Source organism: Salarias fasciatus, chromosome 1 (genome assembly GCF_902148845.1).
Source record: "Salarias fasciatus chromosome 1, fSalaFa1.1, whole genome shotgun sequence".
Taxonomy (NCBI): Eukaryota; Metazoa; Chordata; class Actinopteri; order Blenniiformes; family Blenniidae; genus Salarias; species Salarias fasciatus.
In genome coordinates this window covers 4,668,390-4,685,526 of record NC_043745.1, presented here as the reverse complement: position 1 = coordinate 4,685,526, position 17,137 = coordinate 4,668,390, and the positions used below count along the sequence as shown (strand labels likewise).

The window sequence follows — 17,137 nt, the reverse complement described above, 5'->3', positions numbered from 1 at the left end:
TTGCTCAAACATACGATCACGCTACCCGAGACTCGGGCCACATTTATTCTGAGACCGTGCAGCGTCTTCAGTGTGACAGGAAATGAGAACCAAAGATTGATCCCCTTTAATCCTCAGACAGATTTAAGCATCGGAGAAGGCGCATGTTGATGAGACGCTCTTGTTTTTGCTTACGGAGGCTAACGCTCGGGGTTCCGCACAGCAATCACACAGATCTGGAAGAGCCTGGAGTCTGTGCTGATCATGATAAATTATGGACCTGTGCTGGGTGGAAGTCACAATATGTTGATAAACCTGATAGAGATGATTATATTACACGCTGCTTTCAAGCCCTGAGACATGATACATTTTCCTTGTTGTTTCTTGTTGTCATAGACGTGAACATTAAGGTAATGGAAAGCTACAAAAACCCCTGAGTGAATTGTCCATCTTTACACCAAGCTACTCTTTTTTTCCTTCCTAAACTAATTAATTTCATATTCTCTTCTTCCTTTTTCTCCCTCCGGGATTGTGTTTTCCTGCTATCGAATAAAGAGACTCTTCTGTGCTTTAAAAAAAAAAAAATGCTCCCCTTGAGTCTTTGCCCAAAGTTACAACAAGATGATGCATTTCTCACAAGTCCCAAAAAAAGTGCTTACATTGTCACCGCAGCACCCGGCGACACCTCAGTCTTCATCTTCTCGAGCTGCGCCGGGCTCAAAATGACAAACTCCTCTCCTTTTTTCTCTCAAAGTCAAGGTTCATTCTCCATGAAAGACTGGGTGTAATATACAGCATTAACATTTCATGACAGCGCTCGTCTCTCCACGTGTCAAACCTGAGCTGAGTTCAGAAGACATTGTTTCAGCGAGGCGCCGGCTCTCCTTGGCTCTGTGTGCTTTCGCTTTACTACATTGAATGCAGTGTGATGTGATTTTTAACTGTGCAGACGTTAATTTCAGTTCCATTCAATGTTATTTACATCATGCCAAATACTTTTTACGTGACAATGATTACAGTGAAAAACATGCATCTCTTCAAAAGGTTAAATCCTATTTAAAAAAAAAAAAGAGTCGGCGTGTTGCTGGAGGTCAAAGTAACACGATGACCTGCAGCTCCTCAAGGCCTTCATGATGAGAATGAATGTGCGTGAGCGGTTTCTCTGGAGGCTTCGCTTCAACCGCTCTGCTGCGACTGGACAGGAAGTTTCCTGTAATATAAATGGCTGATAAAAAGTCTGTAAAGCCTCCAATAAAGTGTGAAGCTGGGCTGAAATGGTGAAAACTGCCTGTCAGTGACGTCAAAGCTGATCGCGAGCGGTTGAAATAGGACACACGCCACAGCAAAGAACTATAAAATGAGTTAATGCAGCCCTTGTCCTTACAAGTGGTTTATTATTTGATTTGCCAAGGTTCTGCCTTGGATTTCCTCTCTAATTAAACTTGAATGAGCTCATTTACTGTACAAGGGGAGCATGGAGAAGGACCAAGTAAAATTGCCTCCTCGCATGTCTTAGCGCCTATTACTCAGTCTCATTTTTCACCTTGCCTCGCTCTCCCTAATGCACCGTCCCCGCTCACTTTCTATTATTGTCCCTGGGGGTAATTGATTAACAGCAGAAAATGGAGTAAACACTAAAACACAGGATGAAATGCACTGCTGTGGGGGAGCTGAGGTTATTTGTGGTGGGTCGGCTTCTGTTTGTCTTTTCTCTGAAACAGAAACACGTTAATGCAGCTTTAATTCTGGATCCTGAACGTGGTCTCCTGTTTCCCGGTCCTGATGGTGTTTTTACGTCCAATAATAGAGATATGACGAATAAGCTGACAGCTGATTTCTGTTTGAAATCTTTAGGATGGAATAGAAGATACTTTATTCATCCCCTTCAGGCAGGGATGTCCAACATAAGGCCTTCGGGCCAAAACTGGCCCACAAGAGGCTCCAGTCTGGTTATTTTTGGTAACAATGCCAAAGAAAACAGTGGTTTTTCTTTCTTTTTTTTTTTTTTTTATACAAATTTCTTCAAGATGAAGAAGCCACAGAAGCTATATGTGTTGTTGCTACCAAGCTAGCTTCAAAGCTATGCTGTCAAGGCAAGTTTGTAAAAGCATGCACAATTTTTGGTCATTTCACTGTATTTAATCACAATAAAGTCCCAATAAAATATGCTGTGCACAGTCGTGAACAGACTTATAGAGAAATGAGAAGAACTAGAGTGGCAGCACAGATAGTTATTGTACATATGAGCAAACAAAAAGGAAGCACGGAAACCAATCTGACACACAATCATGGAAATGGCTGCTAAAGTGAATCCTGAGCGTCTCCTGAGCCGCTCACCTCAGCTGCTCCTCCGGGGCGGATGATGCATGGCGTCATCTTCTCTGGGTTTTCGCTCGGCCCTTCTGAGTCTCTTTTCAATGATTCCAACAAAGTGCAGTCAGTTTCCTGTCACCGAGGTCACTTTTTTAACCAACTCTGCAGCATTATTTGAAGAAATCTCTGACATGATTTAAGCTCCATTTGAACTGTGTGTGACACCAGGAAACGACTATATGAGGCCAAGATCCCCTTGGACAAATTGTTGCAGCGTCTTACAGCTCAGTCAGGAAGATGCATTATCTGGCTGTCTTCACCAAAGCAATGTCAGCTTTATCAAAACCAGGGCAATCAAGGCGTCTGGGATCAGGGAACGATTTTCACCAGCAGAAACAAACATGAGACTTGAACCTTATTATGATCTCGTCACTTAGTTTAATTAAAAAAAAAAAAAAAGAAGAAGAGGAAGAGATGGCTATTTAATTGAAAAATCAGTAATAAGTAATTTTTTATAACTAACTTCATGTTGATTTTTTTTTTTTTTTTTCAGAGCTCCACTTATCTTTCTTTATCTGTTCTTGAATGATATAAAAGAGGTGTCAAATACAAGGTTGGTGTGCCAAAACTGGCTTGCAATAGGCTTCAATCTGGCCCAACAAACCTCCAAGCAATTTGTAAAAACTTTCAAAGCTTATGACATATTTATTTTTAATTTTCAGAGTGTCTAAGACAACACAGCACTGAGAGCCGAGCTGAGACGTCAGCGACACTAACGAACTAGCATTAGCCTCAAAGCCATGCTGTCAGAGTAAGTAGGTAGAAACATGCAAAACTCAACAGCTGGAGAAGTTTTGGGGACGTTCACTGTTTTGCACCAGAGGGTTTTGTTAAAATTGCCTTTATTTTAAGATAGGAGTCATTTTCAACACCAAATGCAAAACATTTTACACTTAGGATGAAATTGGACTGTATGTAGCCCCTGAACGAATAAGTGTGGGACATCCCTGCTTTAGGAGTATTTTATTGAGAATTCCAGTCGTGAATGTTCAGGACCAACATAGGACTCGAGACAATAGGAGCCAATTACTGCTCTCCGTTTAGGGAAGACGTCTCATCTTTGAGAGGCAGTCGTCACAGTGTGTGAGTATCATGCTTTAAAGACGAGTACTTTCTCATCTGTCTGAAGCAGTCACACTGAACACTGATTTTTTTTCCTCAGTAGTCCAGACGTTTCTATTCTCCAAAAGCTTCAGAGAAATACATACCCTGATGAGTTTGACTCTGAGGGTTGATCCTATAGATTCATAAATCTGACCCTCTTCAGATTACAGTCACTGGAGAATAACTCAGGCTGCTTTTCACTGCAGTCACATTCATCACCTGTATGGACGCACTGGATGTTCCAAACAAATCGCTCAAGCGGGGTCATCGTTCCAAGCATAAGAAGAGACAGAAACTTGAGAGACCCCAGTTCCTCCAAAATACACGAGGTTACAGGTGTTTCCTTCTTTAAAGAGCTGCTTCTATTTGATCCACCAAAAGGAAGTGAAAATAGTGGTTAGTGTCTTTCCTCTGCGGGCCGTGGAGGTCAGCTGTTGGCAGAGTGTGTAACAGACAGGTTTTCAGTGTGGAGAATAATGAGGGTGGAGGGTTAAACGTCTTCGTCCTGTGGAGAGGCCAGGCGGGGCGATTTACAGCAAAAGCAGCTTCCTTCATGTGTTTGTGCTCTGACTTTCCCCCGCAGCTACTTCATCCTGAACAAGCGAACAGGTTTCCTGATCATCAAGGAGAACGCCCCGCCCGGGACGTACCAGTTTCATGTCCGCGTGTCGGACGGGATTTGGCCGGACGCCGTCTCCACCATCACCATACACGTGCGGGAGCTGCGAGACGACGCCATCTACAACTCGGGATCCCTGCGTCTGGCAGGTGAGATGGAATGCTCTGATGCAGAAACAGCACACCTCACAACAAACGTTAAAAAAGGTTAAATAAAGCTGGAGATAAGATGAAGAGATGGAAGACAGCTTTAATGACACCATTTGAAATGTAGAGATTGTTCACCAGAACAGAAGGTGAACAATTTCCTTTCAAACTCAATCATCAAACATTGAACATTTCTTTCCATCTCAAGATTGTTTTTGCACTTTTTTCACCCCAGCACCGACTGACACCCGAGGCTGTGGGGTTTTACATTTTCAGTCTGTGAGGCTCTGAACGTCCGTCTGGAGAGATCAATATGCCCCTGACCTCAAATGTTTTCTTTAGCGAGGCCTCGTGGGAATTTCTCTCACTTCTGCATGATTAGATTTTAGTAGCAACTGGTTAAAGTCACCATGACCTTTTAAGTTCCACACATATCTGGAACCTCTTTAGTCTTTTTTTTTTTTTTTTTTTTTTTATCCTTTGAACATGGCACATACATTAACAAAACACAGTCATTCAAGGTCAGAGTCAGTGTGGGCTCTCATGCCATCGATTGTTGTGGAAGTAATATAGCATCAGAAGAAAGTCAAGGAGATTATTGAATGTATTGATATTTGCCTCAGATATTTAGAGTGGGACAGTTTGGATGCCTGAAGATCGCACAGATCACACACATTTAAAGTGTGATTTTATTTACCCCCTCCATACTAACCAGCCTTGTGCCCTATTTACACAGCTTACACTGCTAATTCAAACACTGCCGCTCTTTGAAGAACTGGTCCTGCCATATAAACGCAAAACTTTTCTTGAAAGAAAACGCAGAAACAATGCTTTTCACTTGAAATGTTACCTTGCAAAGGGGCCTCATTTGAAAATAAAATATGAGCTGGTATTGCTTCCTGACCCAGTATAACAGGAGATGCAAAACTCTCTGTCGCAGCACTGGAAGATGGATGACTGGCTGAGCTCCACAAATCCACACTTTTCAACAATTCAGCGTTTAACAGGTGATTCTGGGAGGATCCTGCACTGAACTGACCGAGTCTGGACGCACACCATTACTGCTGCTTCTGGCAGATGGAGGCGTACAAACTGTGTGATACGGGTAATTCCTTGAGTGTGGCGGTAATTTGATGTAAAAGGCAGTGAGGTAGGACACTGAACGTCACAGACTTCAGTTGTTTAATTTCTGTTTTGACATTCATGTCCCAGAGCCGGGCTGCTTTGGCTGCAGCCTTCAAACCAGACGGCTAACAGCATCACTTTCCAGCACTCCGCCTGTCTCCCGCCCCCAATTGATGGTCTGCGCTATTACTGCAACAGGTCGAACCCATAACAATTCCAATTTGGGATGAAGTCTGCTGACAAGACACTGCTGGAGAATGTATGTGGCCATTAATTGCAGACTTGTCTCCAGTCGTGGAGAATAAATGAGTGTTGATTACTGTTTGCTCCGGTTGTTTGCAGTGTTTCAAAGGACGGTTGCACTCTGCTAAAGAGTTTTTTTTTTCCTTCAGTAAAAGATTACACTCATTATTAATCCGTCTCCCCTGACTCGTGAGATCTCTCGTCCTGTCGGTGCGCTCGTCCAAAACGCCGTTTCCATTACTTATGCCGGCAAAATAATTAGTGGCGGTTTTTGCTCAGGCAGCACATTCTGCTCACATGTTGAGCAGCATCCATCATTACCTGATGTACAGCACTTCGGCTGTCCGCTCTGAATTAAATTCGCTTTAGAGGAATGGGACATGGCTGAAGGATTTTTATGATTTCAGAGATATTGAAATAGAAGCCGAGTGAGGGCCCAGAAGCTCTCCGAAGACGGAGCGAGGCAGAACGGAAATGGTGGTAGTGAGAATACAGCCTCATATAAACAGAAAAAAAGGATTTTCCTTTCATTTTGAATGAGGGCTGAACGCAGAGACAGCGGAGAGAACAGCTTTTGAGCACAGTTCATAATTTGTGGAAATTAATTCACATGCAGAACAAGAGAAATAATGGAAATCACAAATTTGGTCGGATGATGAAAACTCTTTGCTTTTCTTCTTTTTGATTTCAGATAATAGACTTGTCAATAGCCTGTCCCTGCAGGGCAGTCACTTCACTGAAGGTTTTGAAACACTTCCACTGCCATCGAGGGCCTGTTAGTGGCAGATTTTATTGATTTAAAAGACCCTGCTTGTAACAGAGACTAAGATTGAAAGCTCAAGAGCACAGGTGTCCACCACTACTGTCAAAATCACTCCACTGCGTTTAACCTGCAATTCAGCCAGGGACAGTGTCAAACAAAAAAATGTACGATTTCCAAACAAATGGTAACAACAAGGATTCAGGACACTCATACCAGTATCAGGCTGACACGACTTACATGAGTACTGGCTCTCATGAGCGACTCTTGAAAGCAAGTCTGAAGAAGAAGCAGCATGGTCCACAGGACCCAGGGCAGTGCGCAGGTAGACGCTATGCACTTAGAGGCAGTCGTGTACTGCATGGAGGCCTCACGGCAGTTGGGTTGGGGGGGGGGGGGGTGTACATGGCGTCTGCACCAATTCTGTGCAGAAGTGTTTCATGGCAGTGAACAACCTTCACACATCGCGTGCATCTTAGACTTCATGGCATTTAATAAGTACTCTTATCAGTACTCTGCATCAGCAAGTAGATAAGGTTAGTACTCATGTATGTGCTCTTGTCATTCTTTAAAAAGTGGAATTTGTGTCTGCCTATCAAAGATTAATGAGCTGAACACACACACACACACACACACACACTAGCGTATAACTTGATCAACTGCATTGTTTAAGAAGGTGCTGTACTGTACAAAGTGTACGGATGAGGAGTCAAGTAATCAGTTTACAAAGTTGTATGAAAAGAGCGGGAGAGCCCGGTCCTCCTCCAGAGGCAGCTACTGCAGTGTTTGCTGCCTTCTGTTTTATTGTGGCCTCTTGTGAGACCTCTCACACTTCTCAAAGTCTTCCTCAAGCTTTCTTGTCACTCCTCTTGAAGTGTGTGTTTGTTCAGAGGGCGATGGTCCAGGTGAAAGATGGATCCTCTTACTGGGTCTGTCTCTGCTTCCTGGTTCATCTTTCTTTTCTTGGTGGCGTCGCCTTGGAGTCGGGGCTCTCGCTGGAGTGGCACGGAGCTCCTTCAGTTTTTCTGCCATGAAGAGAGAGTGTAACTGATTATACTTTTGCAGATCTGTTCTGTGAGACATTCAGATTCCTCGGGCAAAATTACTAAAACCAATCTGTCAATGAATCACTGTGCTGTAGTTTATTTATTTATTTTTTTAGCTCAACAGACCTCTGCTGGTTGTCCAGCTCTGTAGCGTCCTCAGAAGGCTGTGCGTTAGCCTCTGTTTTCCCAGCTCAGTGTGACACTGAAACTCAGAGCATCACTCCATCAGTTACATTCAATCACACGTGAGGAGAACATGAAGCCTTTACTGGACAAACGCGCACACATTTTCCATCTCCGCCTCTAAATTTGGGTCACCAAAATCATTCCTGATTTTGCTGAATGCAAGCAGATGACTCTTTTATCCACCCAGGATACTTTAGTGGAAGTACTATTGAATCACTGTGCACAGTTTAGAATGACTTTGTTGGTTAGCAGTGGAAGTCTGTCGTCTGCAGTTTGTGAAGTTGGACGTGGGATGGCTCCCTGAATGGAAAATCCAATCTGCTTTTGTGTGAATAAGATACGCATATGTCAAATTGATTCAGTAATATGTTTTGTTGATGGTTCAGGGTTTTCATTTGTTTTTTTATTTTTTTGTTTTTCAAAAAAAAAAAAAAGTTTTTCTGACGTTGGATGAGACCTAAGTTTATTATCACTAACAACTGACAGTGGAAAACCCTTTTAATTAATAGCTTAACCAGCTGCAAACTCAATTTGATGTCTGGAATAAGTGCAATTTGTTAAAAGAGTCTTTCCTAAAAATTTGAGCCCAAACAGTTGAATAATAAAGTTTTGCCAAGAAATATAAAGAAAATCCTGCTGTTGGTCACACGAGTTTCTTCAATGTGAAACAGTGACACATTTGATGCTCAAAGCATTGAATGTAATCTGCTGTAACTTTGTTTTTTAAGCTGTTGTGATGGTTTATGGCTCTTTTTACAGTTGTTTTCATGCTCTTTCTCAGGGACCCATTTGTTTTTGAACATTTCAGTAAAATATCTACTGACAGTGAATCAGCAGTTTTTCAGAAACAGGCCCGATTGGGCATAGCCAGGAAAATTAAATTGATATTTTTTGATGAAATCACTAATCTCACAATCTTCTGCAGTACACTTAGCAATGACAATGTTTGTTTAGTTGTGAACTTATTAAGTACATCAAGAGAGCACAGTGGGAAGGGGGCTTTAGTGAGGATGGAGATCAGGGGGGTGGGGGGGTGGGGGGGAGATCGGGGTGGGGGGGGGGGGGGGGGGGGTGGGGGGGGCTTTCAGCTGTGGTGATGTGGGTGTGGTGTCCTTCCAGGCTCAGTGCTGAGTCCCACCCTCTTCTCCATCTACCTGCTCCCCCTGGGTAATGTCATTAGCAGCCATGGGATATCATTCTGACGACACAGTTTAAGCTCAGGACAATCCCCACGTCTTCCGCTCCCCTGCCGGCCTCCACACTGACCGCCTGCCGGGTGGAGACAGCGGTGTGGCCGAAGCTCAGCGTCCTGCAGCTGAACAGGTCCAGAGCTGAAGCCGTGCTCTTCCACCGTCACCAGCACCTCCTTCTCTGGCGAAAGCACGGCCCACTTCACATCTGAGCACACCACTTCAGGAACATCGCCTTTGTTGAAATATAAAGTGCATTACAATTAAAATGTGTATTAATTGCTTTTATTATTATTATTAATTGTGACACAGTAGGATCTGTGCACGTCAGAATATTGACTTGTTTGATGCAATGTCCACAAAATACCTCATTTTAATAAGTCTTCCTTTTAAAACACCTTTCAGACAATGGGTTTCACACATACACACACACACACACATGCACGCACGCACGCACACACACGCACAGGCAAACGTGCATGAGGATATGTCACAGTGGCTATTTCCAGGATTTCATTTTTCCATGTAGAGCTTTGGAGTAAACACTCCCATTGATTCTCAGTCTCGGGGATTATGAAAATATTCTACTTATAGCATTACGTACACCCTCCTTGACATTCTAAATCCCATTTCAAGAACAAATGTGGAATGCAATAAGGACGGCACAAAAAAAGCGTTAGTTAAATCTGCCCGGCTGAGATTAAGGCTCCCTCCTTCTTTCTCAATATTGATGGAAAGGTAAGAAATGCGGTAAACAAAAAGTCCTTGAAACGTCCACATAACACAAAGCTGAAAGTGAAATGGAGGCGCACACGCGTACCCCGGACTGCTGCGGCCGCTTGCTTACATGATGACTTTATAAACTGTTCCAGCCGGGAGATCGTCCTCTAACGAGGGACGCGGAGCTGAGATGTTACAAAAAATAATTCCCTATCTGTCTTTCTGCATCTGTATGCCCTCCAGGACGCACGCATAGTGGGATCAATATGCAGGAACTGGGGAAATATATTAGTTTGGGATCAAGCCTGAGATAGCAGGGACTCCCACACCGATCGTACCCTATTCATCACTAATACGGCCCCTGTGGATGTCACTTTATGAGCCTGGTGTGCTCCATGAATGGAGCAGCTCAAATGCAGGCATAATGAGTATTTCTTATGCCTCTTTCACATTCAGCTTTGGTTTATTGCTCTAACTACCTAATATTTGTGTTGCTGGAGAAAGAGGCAAGACAGAGGAATATGTTCCAACTTCTCTGTGAAATGGCTGTTATCATTAAGGGGATGTGTAAACTCGATACGGCTACGTATTTTGGCCATGGTCACTTGTTCATCATTCGTCTCCATAGCAAAATATGCTCCTCAAGATGGACTTTCACAGCGTGGAATCACATTTAAATGAGTTTGCCTTCATGGTCGTTGTGACAGCTGCTGATGTTCCTGGATTTCTGTTTACACACTGAACTATATTTGGCTAGGCTTTGGAAAATATTTTCGTTTGGCATAAAACCACTATGTCTGCTATGTCTTAAAGCACAGAAAGTAAGTAGCTGTCATGAGATATTTCGCTGTGTTGTGTCATGTTAGACTGATCCAAACAGTGCTGAAGGCTAACGACGGCTGAAATCAGCAATTCGTTAGAGGGAGACGCTCTATGATCTGTTGGATGTGGTTCATAGAAACATATAATTGTAATAAAGAGAACCAAAGAAGTCAAATTGAAACAGCTGAAATTGAAGAACTATGGATGCACCGGTGCCGATCAGGAGGATTTTACTCTGAGCCATGCTACATGCTACATGCTAAAGAGTTTTGCTGTTCACACAACAGTGATGCTACATCCTAAACATGATTAAAGTCTTACTGATTCACACATTAACAGCCAAAAGGAGTGTGTGTTAGCACACAGCGAGCTCAGTCTCCAGCCTACTGTATGCATAAGGCAGTGTGCAGATGGATGCTGTGCACTGTGCTACACATGCTGTACATGCAGCCTTCAACGCTGTTGGTGTGCGTTATAACACGTAGTCTTCCCATATCATGTTCACAAGTTTAAATTAGGCTTCATTGCTGTTAATGTTTGCTCGTTTCAGTATCTCACAAGTAGCTAAAGGTTTTCACCCATACTTTTACTCATCCTTCGCTAATGTATACTAGTTTTAATGTCAACCATGTCTTTCAGTCTGGTGTGAGCTGCTGTAAATTGATGTCATTATGTCTTCATTCCAGACAACAGAAGCTGGATAGGTAGCTTTATTTGCTTGAGAATCTTTCTCTATCTTTATCATGGTTCATGGTGAAAGGTTACATTACTACAATTATGGTTGGCTGCTTCATTTTTCTCTCTCTCTCTTTTTTTTTTTTTTTTGCAATTTTTTTTTCAATCATTTTATTCATTTTTTATTCATTCAAAGCTAAGAAGAAAGAGTCCTCTTATATTATTCCACCAGTGACCACACTTGAAGGGAATCTTATAGAGGTGGTTCACATGTACAAATATCTCGGCGTCTGGCTTGATGACTCTCTCACTTTCAAACCCCACATAGATAACATGGCAAAGAAACTCAAACTGATTTTTTTTTTTTTTTCGCCCCCAAGGATTAAGTTCTGCTTTTCCCTTAACGTGAAAAAAAGGCTTGCCACTGCAACTTTTTTATCAGTTTTAGATTATGGAGATTTGTTTCGTATGGATGCTACTGCTCAATGTCTAGGGTTTATAACAAACTGTAAAGTTGAGACTCATCATTGTGACTTGTTCTCTCGAGTGGGACGGCCTTCTTTGTCCACTAGGAGACATGCACATTGGTATACCTTCATTTTACAAGGCCGTGTTTGGTCTGTTGCCCTCCTCCTACATCTGCGTTCTGCATCTGTTGACTCTCATTGCCTGCGCTCAAATGATTGTTTGTTGCTTTCTGTCCCATTTTCCCGCACAGAACTCGGAAAAAGAGCTTTTTCAAATTCAGCTCCCTATACTTGGAACAAGTTGCAAAAGGAATGCAAATTGACTGAACTCATTCCCTTGAGCTCTTTACAAACAAGGTTGAGAGAACTTGAGACAGCATCTTTTATGTGTAATTGTTTTTCTTAATTTGAAATGTGATTTGTAACACTGCGTATTGTAATTGTAACCCCCAGGACTCCCTTCAAATAGAGGTTTTTAATCTCAATGGGGTTTTCCTGGTAAGATAAAGGTTAAAATAAATAAATAAATACATAAAAAACATTTTTACTTCATGTTTTAATATATATTTGCTGGTTGTTACATCTTGGAGGCCTCAGGTGAAAATGTATGTCTGAAGTGCTGTTTCATGGGCATTAGAGAGTCTAAAAATGGAGGAATAAAATTACATCTGTATCTCTTCAGTCTGTCGAACATTCTTCAAGTCTTCAAGGAGACTTGTAGACAGGAAAAAAAAGAAGAAAAAAGAAATGCCATTTTAAAACTTGCCTTGGCTTTCAGGAAGAAAAAATTACAACTAGCACCGAAAGCACACTGATTTTAGTACGTTCTCTCTGCCTGCTTGGTCTCCCTCACACTCACAACAGTATATTAGAGCTCCAGTCAGATATTTAGCCTCTTTTTCGTGGGGAATCACTGGACTACAGGGGGGAGGACGGCTGCGTGCTGCCTCTGACGAAGCCTCGGGGAAGGAGAAAGCAGAAGTGAGTTGTGAGGTTGGATCAAAGCCAGGTGCAAAGGCTGCCACTCTGCGTTAGGAGTTACTACTCTTACCCCCCGACGCACACACCCCTCATCCCTGCCGACTGTCTCTCTGTCTGCCCGTGTCCTTGTTTCTCCCCCTGGACTGACTGATGGGAGCTGACATTAGCCTCGATCCCTCACGCTGTATCCGCTGAGTCCGTTCTGAGCCCCCTGTCTTGTCTCCTAATGCCCAGGCTCTGTCTCCCTCTCTGCACTCACGATCCTAATCATGCTACCCTTCACCCTTTTTTATTTATCTGTGTGCAAGTGTGTTTTCTTTTACTCTGGTCTCTGAGTGAATCAGTTTAGAGTCCTTAAAGGAATACTCTGAAGATTTTGGACCCACGCCCTATCCCGATCATTTACAAAGTGAGATAAGCTCATAAATACCTTATTTGTGTCTGTGCGTCCAGTGGCTGGCTCCCAGCTGTTAGCATCGTAGTTAGCTTAGCTCAGCTGCTGGAGGTGAAGGGGAAACAGAGCCGGACTGACGAAAGTGGACAAAATACTCCTTCCAGTGGTCCAGGGGATGGCGTATTAGCACGTGAAGTAAATCCGAATGGTTATAAAACATTTTAAAAGACGTGTTTTCCTTTTCAGCCTGTTAAAATAGCATGTTGATACACACAGATCTGCACAAGCATAGTGCTCTGCGGAAGGATATACCGGTGCACAGCGGCTGAGTCTATGGCTTCTACTGCTGTGCTCTGGTATATCCTTCTGCGGAGCACTGCGCATGCGCAGGTCTGTGTGTATTAAAACGTTATTTTAAGGGATTAAAAAGAAAACACATCTTTTTAATTGTTTTATAACCATTCAGATTTACTTCACGTGCTAATACGCCGTCCCCTGGACCACTGGAAGGAGTATTTTGTCCACTTTCGTCAGTCCGGCTCTGTTTCCACTTAACCTCCAGCAGATGAGCTAAGCTAACTACGATGCTAACAGCTGGGATCCAGCCACTGGACGCACAGACACAACAAAGGTATTTATGAGCTTATCTCACTTTGTAAATGATAGGGATAGGGCGTGGGTGGGTCCAAAATCTTCAGAGTATTCCTTTAAAGATTCAGATTATCCACAGTGGTAATTGTGCATCTCTTTCTTCTCTGTTAAGAGTAGACCAGCCTTTTACTCACCATCAGAATACCCCACAGTCCTTTGCAATCACAATCTAAATAAAGTAGGTATAAAAAATGCATGTGCAAAATCTGGTGCATGTTTCAAAGGAGTCATAGTTATTCTTTTATTTATTTATTCATCAGGATCTCACATCAAATAAACCAGAGTGCCATCTCATATTCCCTTTTTTAATTCGGACCTGCTCTACTATGACAGTGAGTCAAACCATAGTGCAAGTGACAGCTGGATAGTTGGACACAGCTCTCTGAAATGAAACGAAATTCCAGTGAGATGTAAAATGTGTTCTATGAAAAAAGGTTTTTGCAATCGTTCTAATAATTCACATGAAAGTTGATTTTTTTTTTTTTTTTTTTTTTAAGAACAATGCAATTTTCTGTATTGCAATTGCAAATTTTCTTTAAAGATTTGAATTTTTTGACAGGAGGTACAGCAGAAGACGATACAAATGGGCAAAACATTTTAGTCTTAGGGGCTGTTTACACTACTACTTTTCAAGTGAAAACGGTGGTTTTTACTTTTTGTTTTTTTTGTTTTTTTTCAGACAACTTTCATGTTTTCATGACAATGTTTTAAAAACTATGCCCATTTGCACTGAAATGACAGAAATGATGAAGACAATGTAGGTAGCATACTGGACCAGCAGTGAACGCTGCTGGTTGTTTTTTTAATGAAAGAACATACAAACTCAGAGAGCGAGACATTATAAAATTTGATGTAGTAGAAGTTTTTTTGGAAATATCTTGTATCTTCCAGCACCGTTGTCTTGATATTGGACCCCAAAAACACGACGGAGGTTTTAGCAGGCCTGTTCAAGCATACGTAACGGAGATTTTACGTTATCTGGTGACATTGGGTAAACATCACAGCACCTCACGGTTTGAAATCAAGTTAGATAAAATGAAAGGTTAACTCTAAGGTCTTTGGCACTTTTTGTCTAGTGTTACCATCACTGCAAGTGGTCCCATCATTCAATTTTAAGAGACAGTGAGACACTTTTATACCCCACAATTTCAATATTTCAATGGTCGATTTCTGCTATTTACAGTAAAACTGTCTTCGAAATGCAGTAAATTATATGACAATTTTTGAAAACATTGGGCCATAATAAAGGCTCTGAGATCCCAGAGGGCCTTTCTGATGACTTTAAACAAGATGAACAGTGGTGAGGGTAATAGCAGGGACTCACAGCTCCGTCACCTACTTTCTTGCCCTGAATAAGAGAACAGAGCACATCTCCCCCTACTGGAGCCCCGAGGGACCACGAGCTGATTAGCGGATAATCTACCCTCTCTCAGCACTTCCCTGCACCACATATCTGTGTACGTCTTGGCTCGCTGGTCCACATTACCAACAAATGACGGAATTTAAAGTGATAGATATCTTTAAGAAGAATGTAATAAAGAGCGATGAAATGGACCTGCAGTTAAATTACTGAGACGTATTACTCTTACTAGAATTAGACCGCTTAAGACAGTGTATAAAGTCCCGTCTCTCCATCAAGCTAAATAAGAAATAAAGCAGGTGAACTTACAGACTCGTAAAGTTTGTGCTCTTCCCACTGCTAAAAGCCTGTGCCACTTGCTTAAATTCACCTTTAGAGTGGCTTATCCAGTCTCAACAGATTTGAGCAGTTCTTCGCAGAACTCCTCAGCTCGGTTGGAGGAATTAAACAAGAGCGCGATTTTGTGCTTCCTCATGAGCTGACTCTTCAGGACGATTAGAAACTGAAGGCAAAATCATCAAGAGTGCAAATACTTTTAATTGCTGTCGGTATTAAAATGCATCCCCCAGTCCCTGCGCTCACCTGTAAACACACAAACATTCCAGACACAAAATAACCTTAGAAACTTCAAGTTGTGTTAAATAAAGTGAGCCACTTTCAATAATTTATAATTATAGCTCCAGTCTTGAGAATTTGAGACAACTTTTTATATTAGCAGTTGGAAAATAATTGGACTTATCCTTGAGCATGGGTTGAAATAATGAGGCCACTTATATACGGTTGTAATCCTCTGTGTGTGTGTGTGTGTGTGTGTGTGTGTGTGTGTGTGTGTGTGTGTGTGTGTGTGTGCGTGCGTGTGCGTGTGCATGTGCGTGTGTGTGTGTGTGCCTCAGACATCACTGCGAAGGAGTTCATCGAGCTGCGGGGGAAGCACCGGAGCCGCTACGAGCTGCTCGTGGACTTCCTGTCCGAGATGCTCTCTGTGCCGCCCGACGACGTCAACATCTTCAGCCTGATCGACGGGAAGGAGCGAATGCTCGACGTGCGTTTCGCCGTGCACGGCGGGCCGTCCTTCCTCCAGCCGGAGAAAATCCATGGCTACCTGGCGGCGCACAAACAGAAGGTAAGCTGTGTTTTTATTTCCCACCCTGACGTAATAAAGTCCCGTCAAGACGATTGAGTGGCCTGATCTGTTGGTGTTGCAGCTCCAGATTGACTGACAACACATCTGAATGACAAGTAATGTAATCAGGCGCACACCACTGAAAGAATTCCCACATGAGTAAAGGGTTGTGCGCTCTCTCTGTGTGTGCTTCTATTTGCCTGTGGCAATAGTTTGTCTTCACCGTGTGGTAAAATCCAACAAATCAAATGTGTCAGTCAAACATTTCAAAAGTTTGTCTCAGGTAACAAGATGGAATTCTACCCAACCGGGCAGCATCTGGGAGACAAACTGGGAGGCCTGCATGTGTGCGTGATGTGTCTGACATTCTCAACCACATGCTCGAACATCTAGAACTGCTTTGACTGATAGCTGTCAGGATCTGATAAACGTGGTCAAACTGGAGTTTCCCCACTGTTAGTAATGTCAAGTCACTGAAAACCAGCATTTCATATTCACCGCCTTTCTCGTGGCGAATCAGTCAAGAGCATTTTGTGTGCGGCCGGATCGTCTGAGTCCCACACAGCAGCGAGCCACGAAGGCCGAACTAGAGGGGGCCTCAAACGTCAGGCCCCGAGGCCACAACTGGCCGGTGAGAGACTGCAGCAGGCCCAGGAAACCACCAGGCAAGTGGTAAAACTTTCCAAGAAACCTGTGAGAACGCTTAAGATTTGTGGTCTTTACTCCTTTAATCAGTTCATTTTTCTGTTACCTGTTCTTTCAGTGGTTTCTGTCTGCTTACTAACATTTCCCTCAAATACTTGCACCACTTCAGTGTTGTACAATTTTCTGTGGTGTTTAACTATCAAAGCCCTACTGGTCCTGTTTCTTCACCTTTCAAAAATGACCATTTTTTTCAAGATTTTGCCAAACTCATTTGTTTTTCAGAACTGAGATGTAAGCAGGATGTTGATCATTTCCAGTTTTTAAGAGCAGATTCTGAAATGTATCAACTCTAAATATCAAACACATGACTAATTAAGTTAGTTCAATAAAAGGGCTAAAAATCCATTAAAAAAAACTTCTGTTTAGCTAGTGGTAGACTGTGGACAGGGCTCGATCTTGATCCTGCTTCTGGTTTTGGTTCATAGAGTCCTGCTTGGTTCAGTGTTTGGTGTGTGTTAGAAACTGAAA

General features: G+C 42.7%; 1 protein-coding gene across 1 annotated transcript in view; it reads left to right on the top strand.

The window, feature by feature from the left end:
• LOC115389974 (neural-cadherin-like) overlaps positions 1 to 17,137 on the top strand; it is a 292,942-nt gene that overhangs the window by 130,370 nt on the left and 145,435 nt on the right. Inside the window, exons 24-25 of the mRNA XM_030093594.1 lie at positions 4,040 to 4,224; positions 15,735 to 15,964. Of these exons, the coding sequence (XP_029949454.1) occupies positions 4,040 to 4,224; positions 15,735 to 15,964 (415 nt within the window). The remainder of the gene's footprint in view (positions 1 to 4,039; positions 4,225 to 15,734; positions 15,965 to 17,137) is intronic.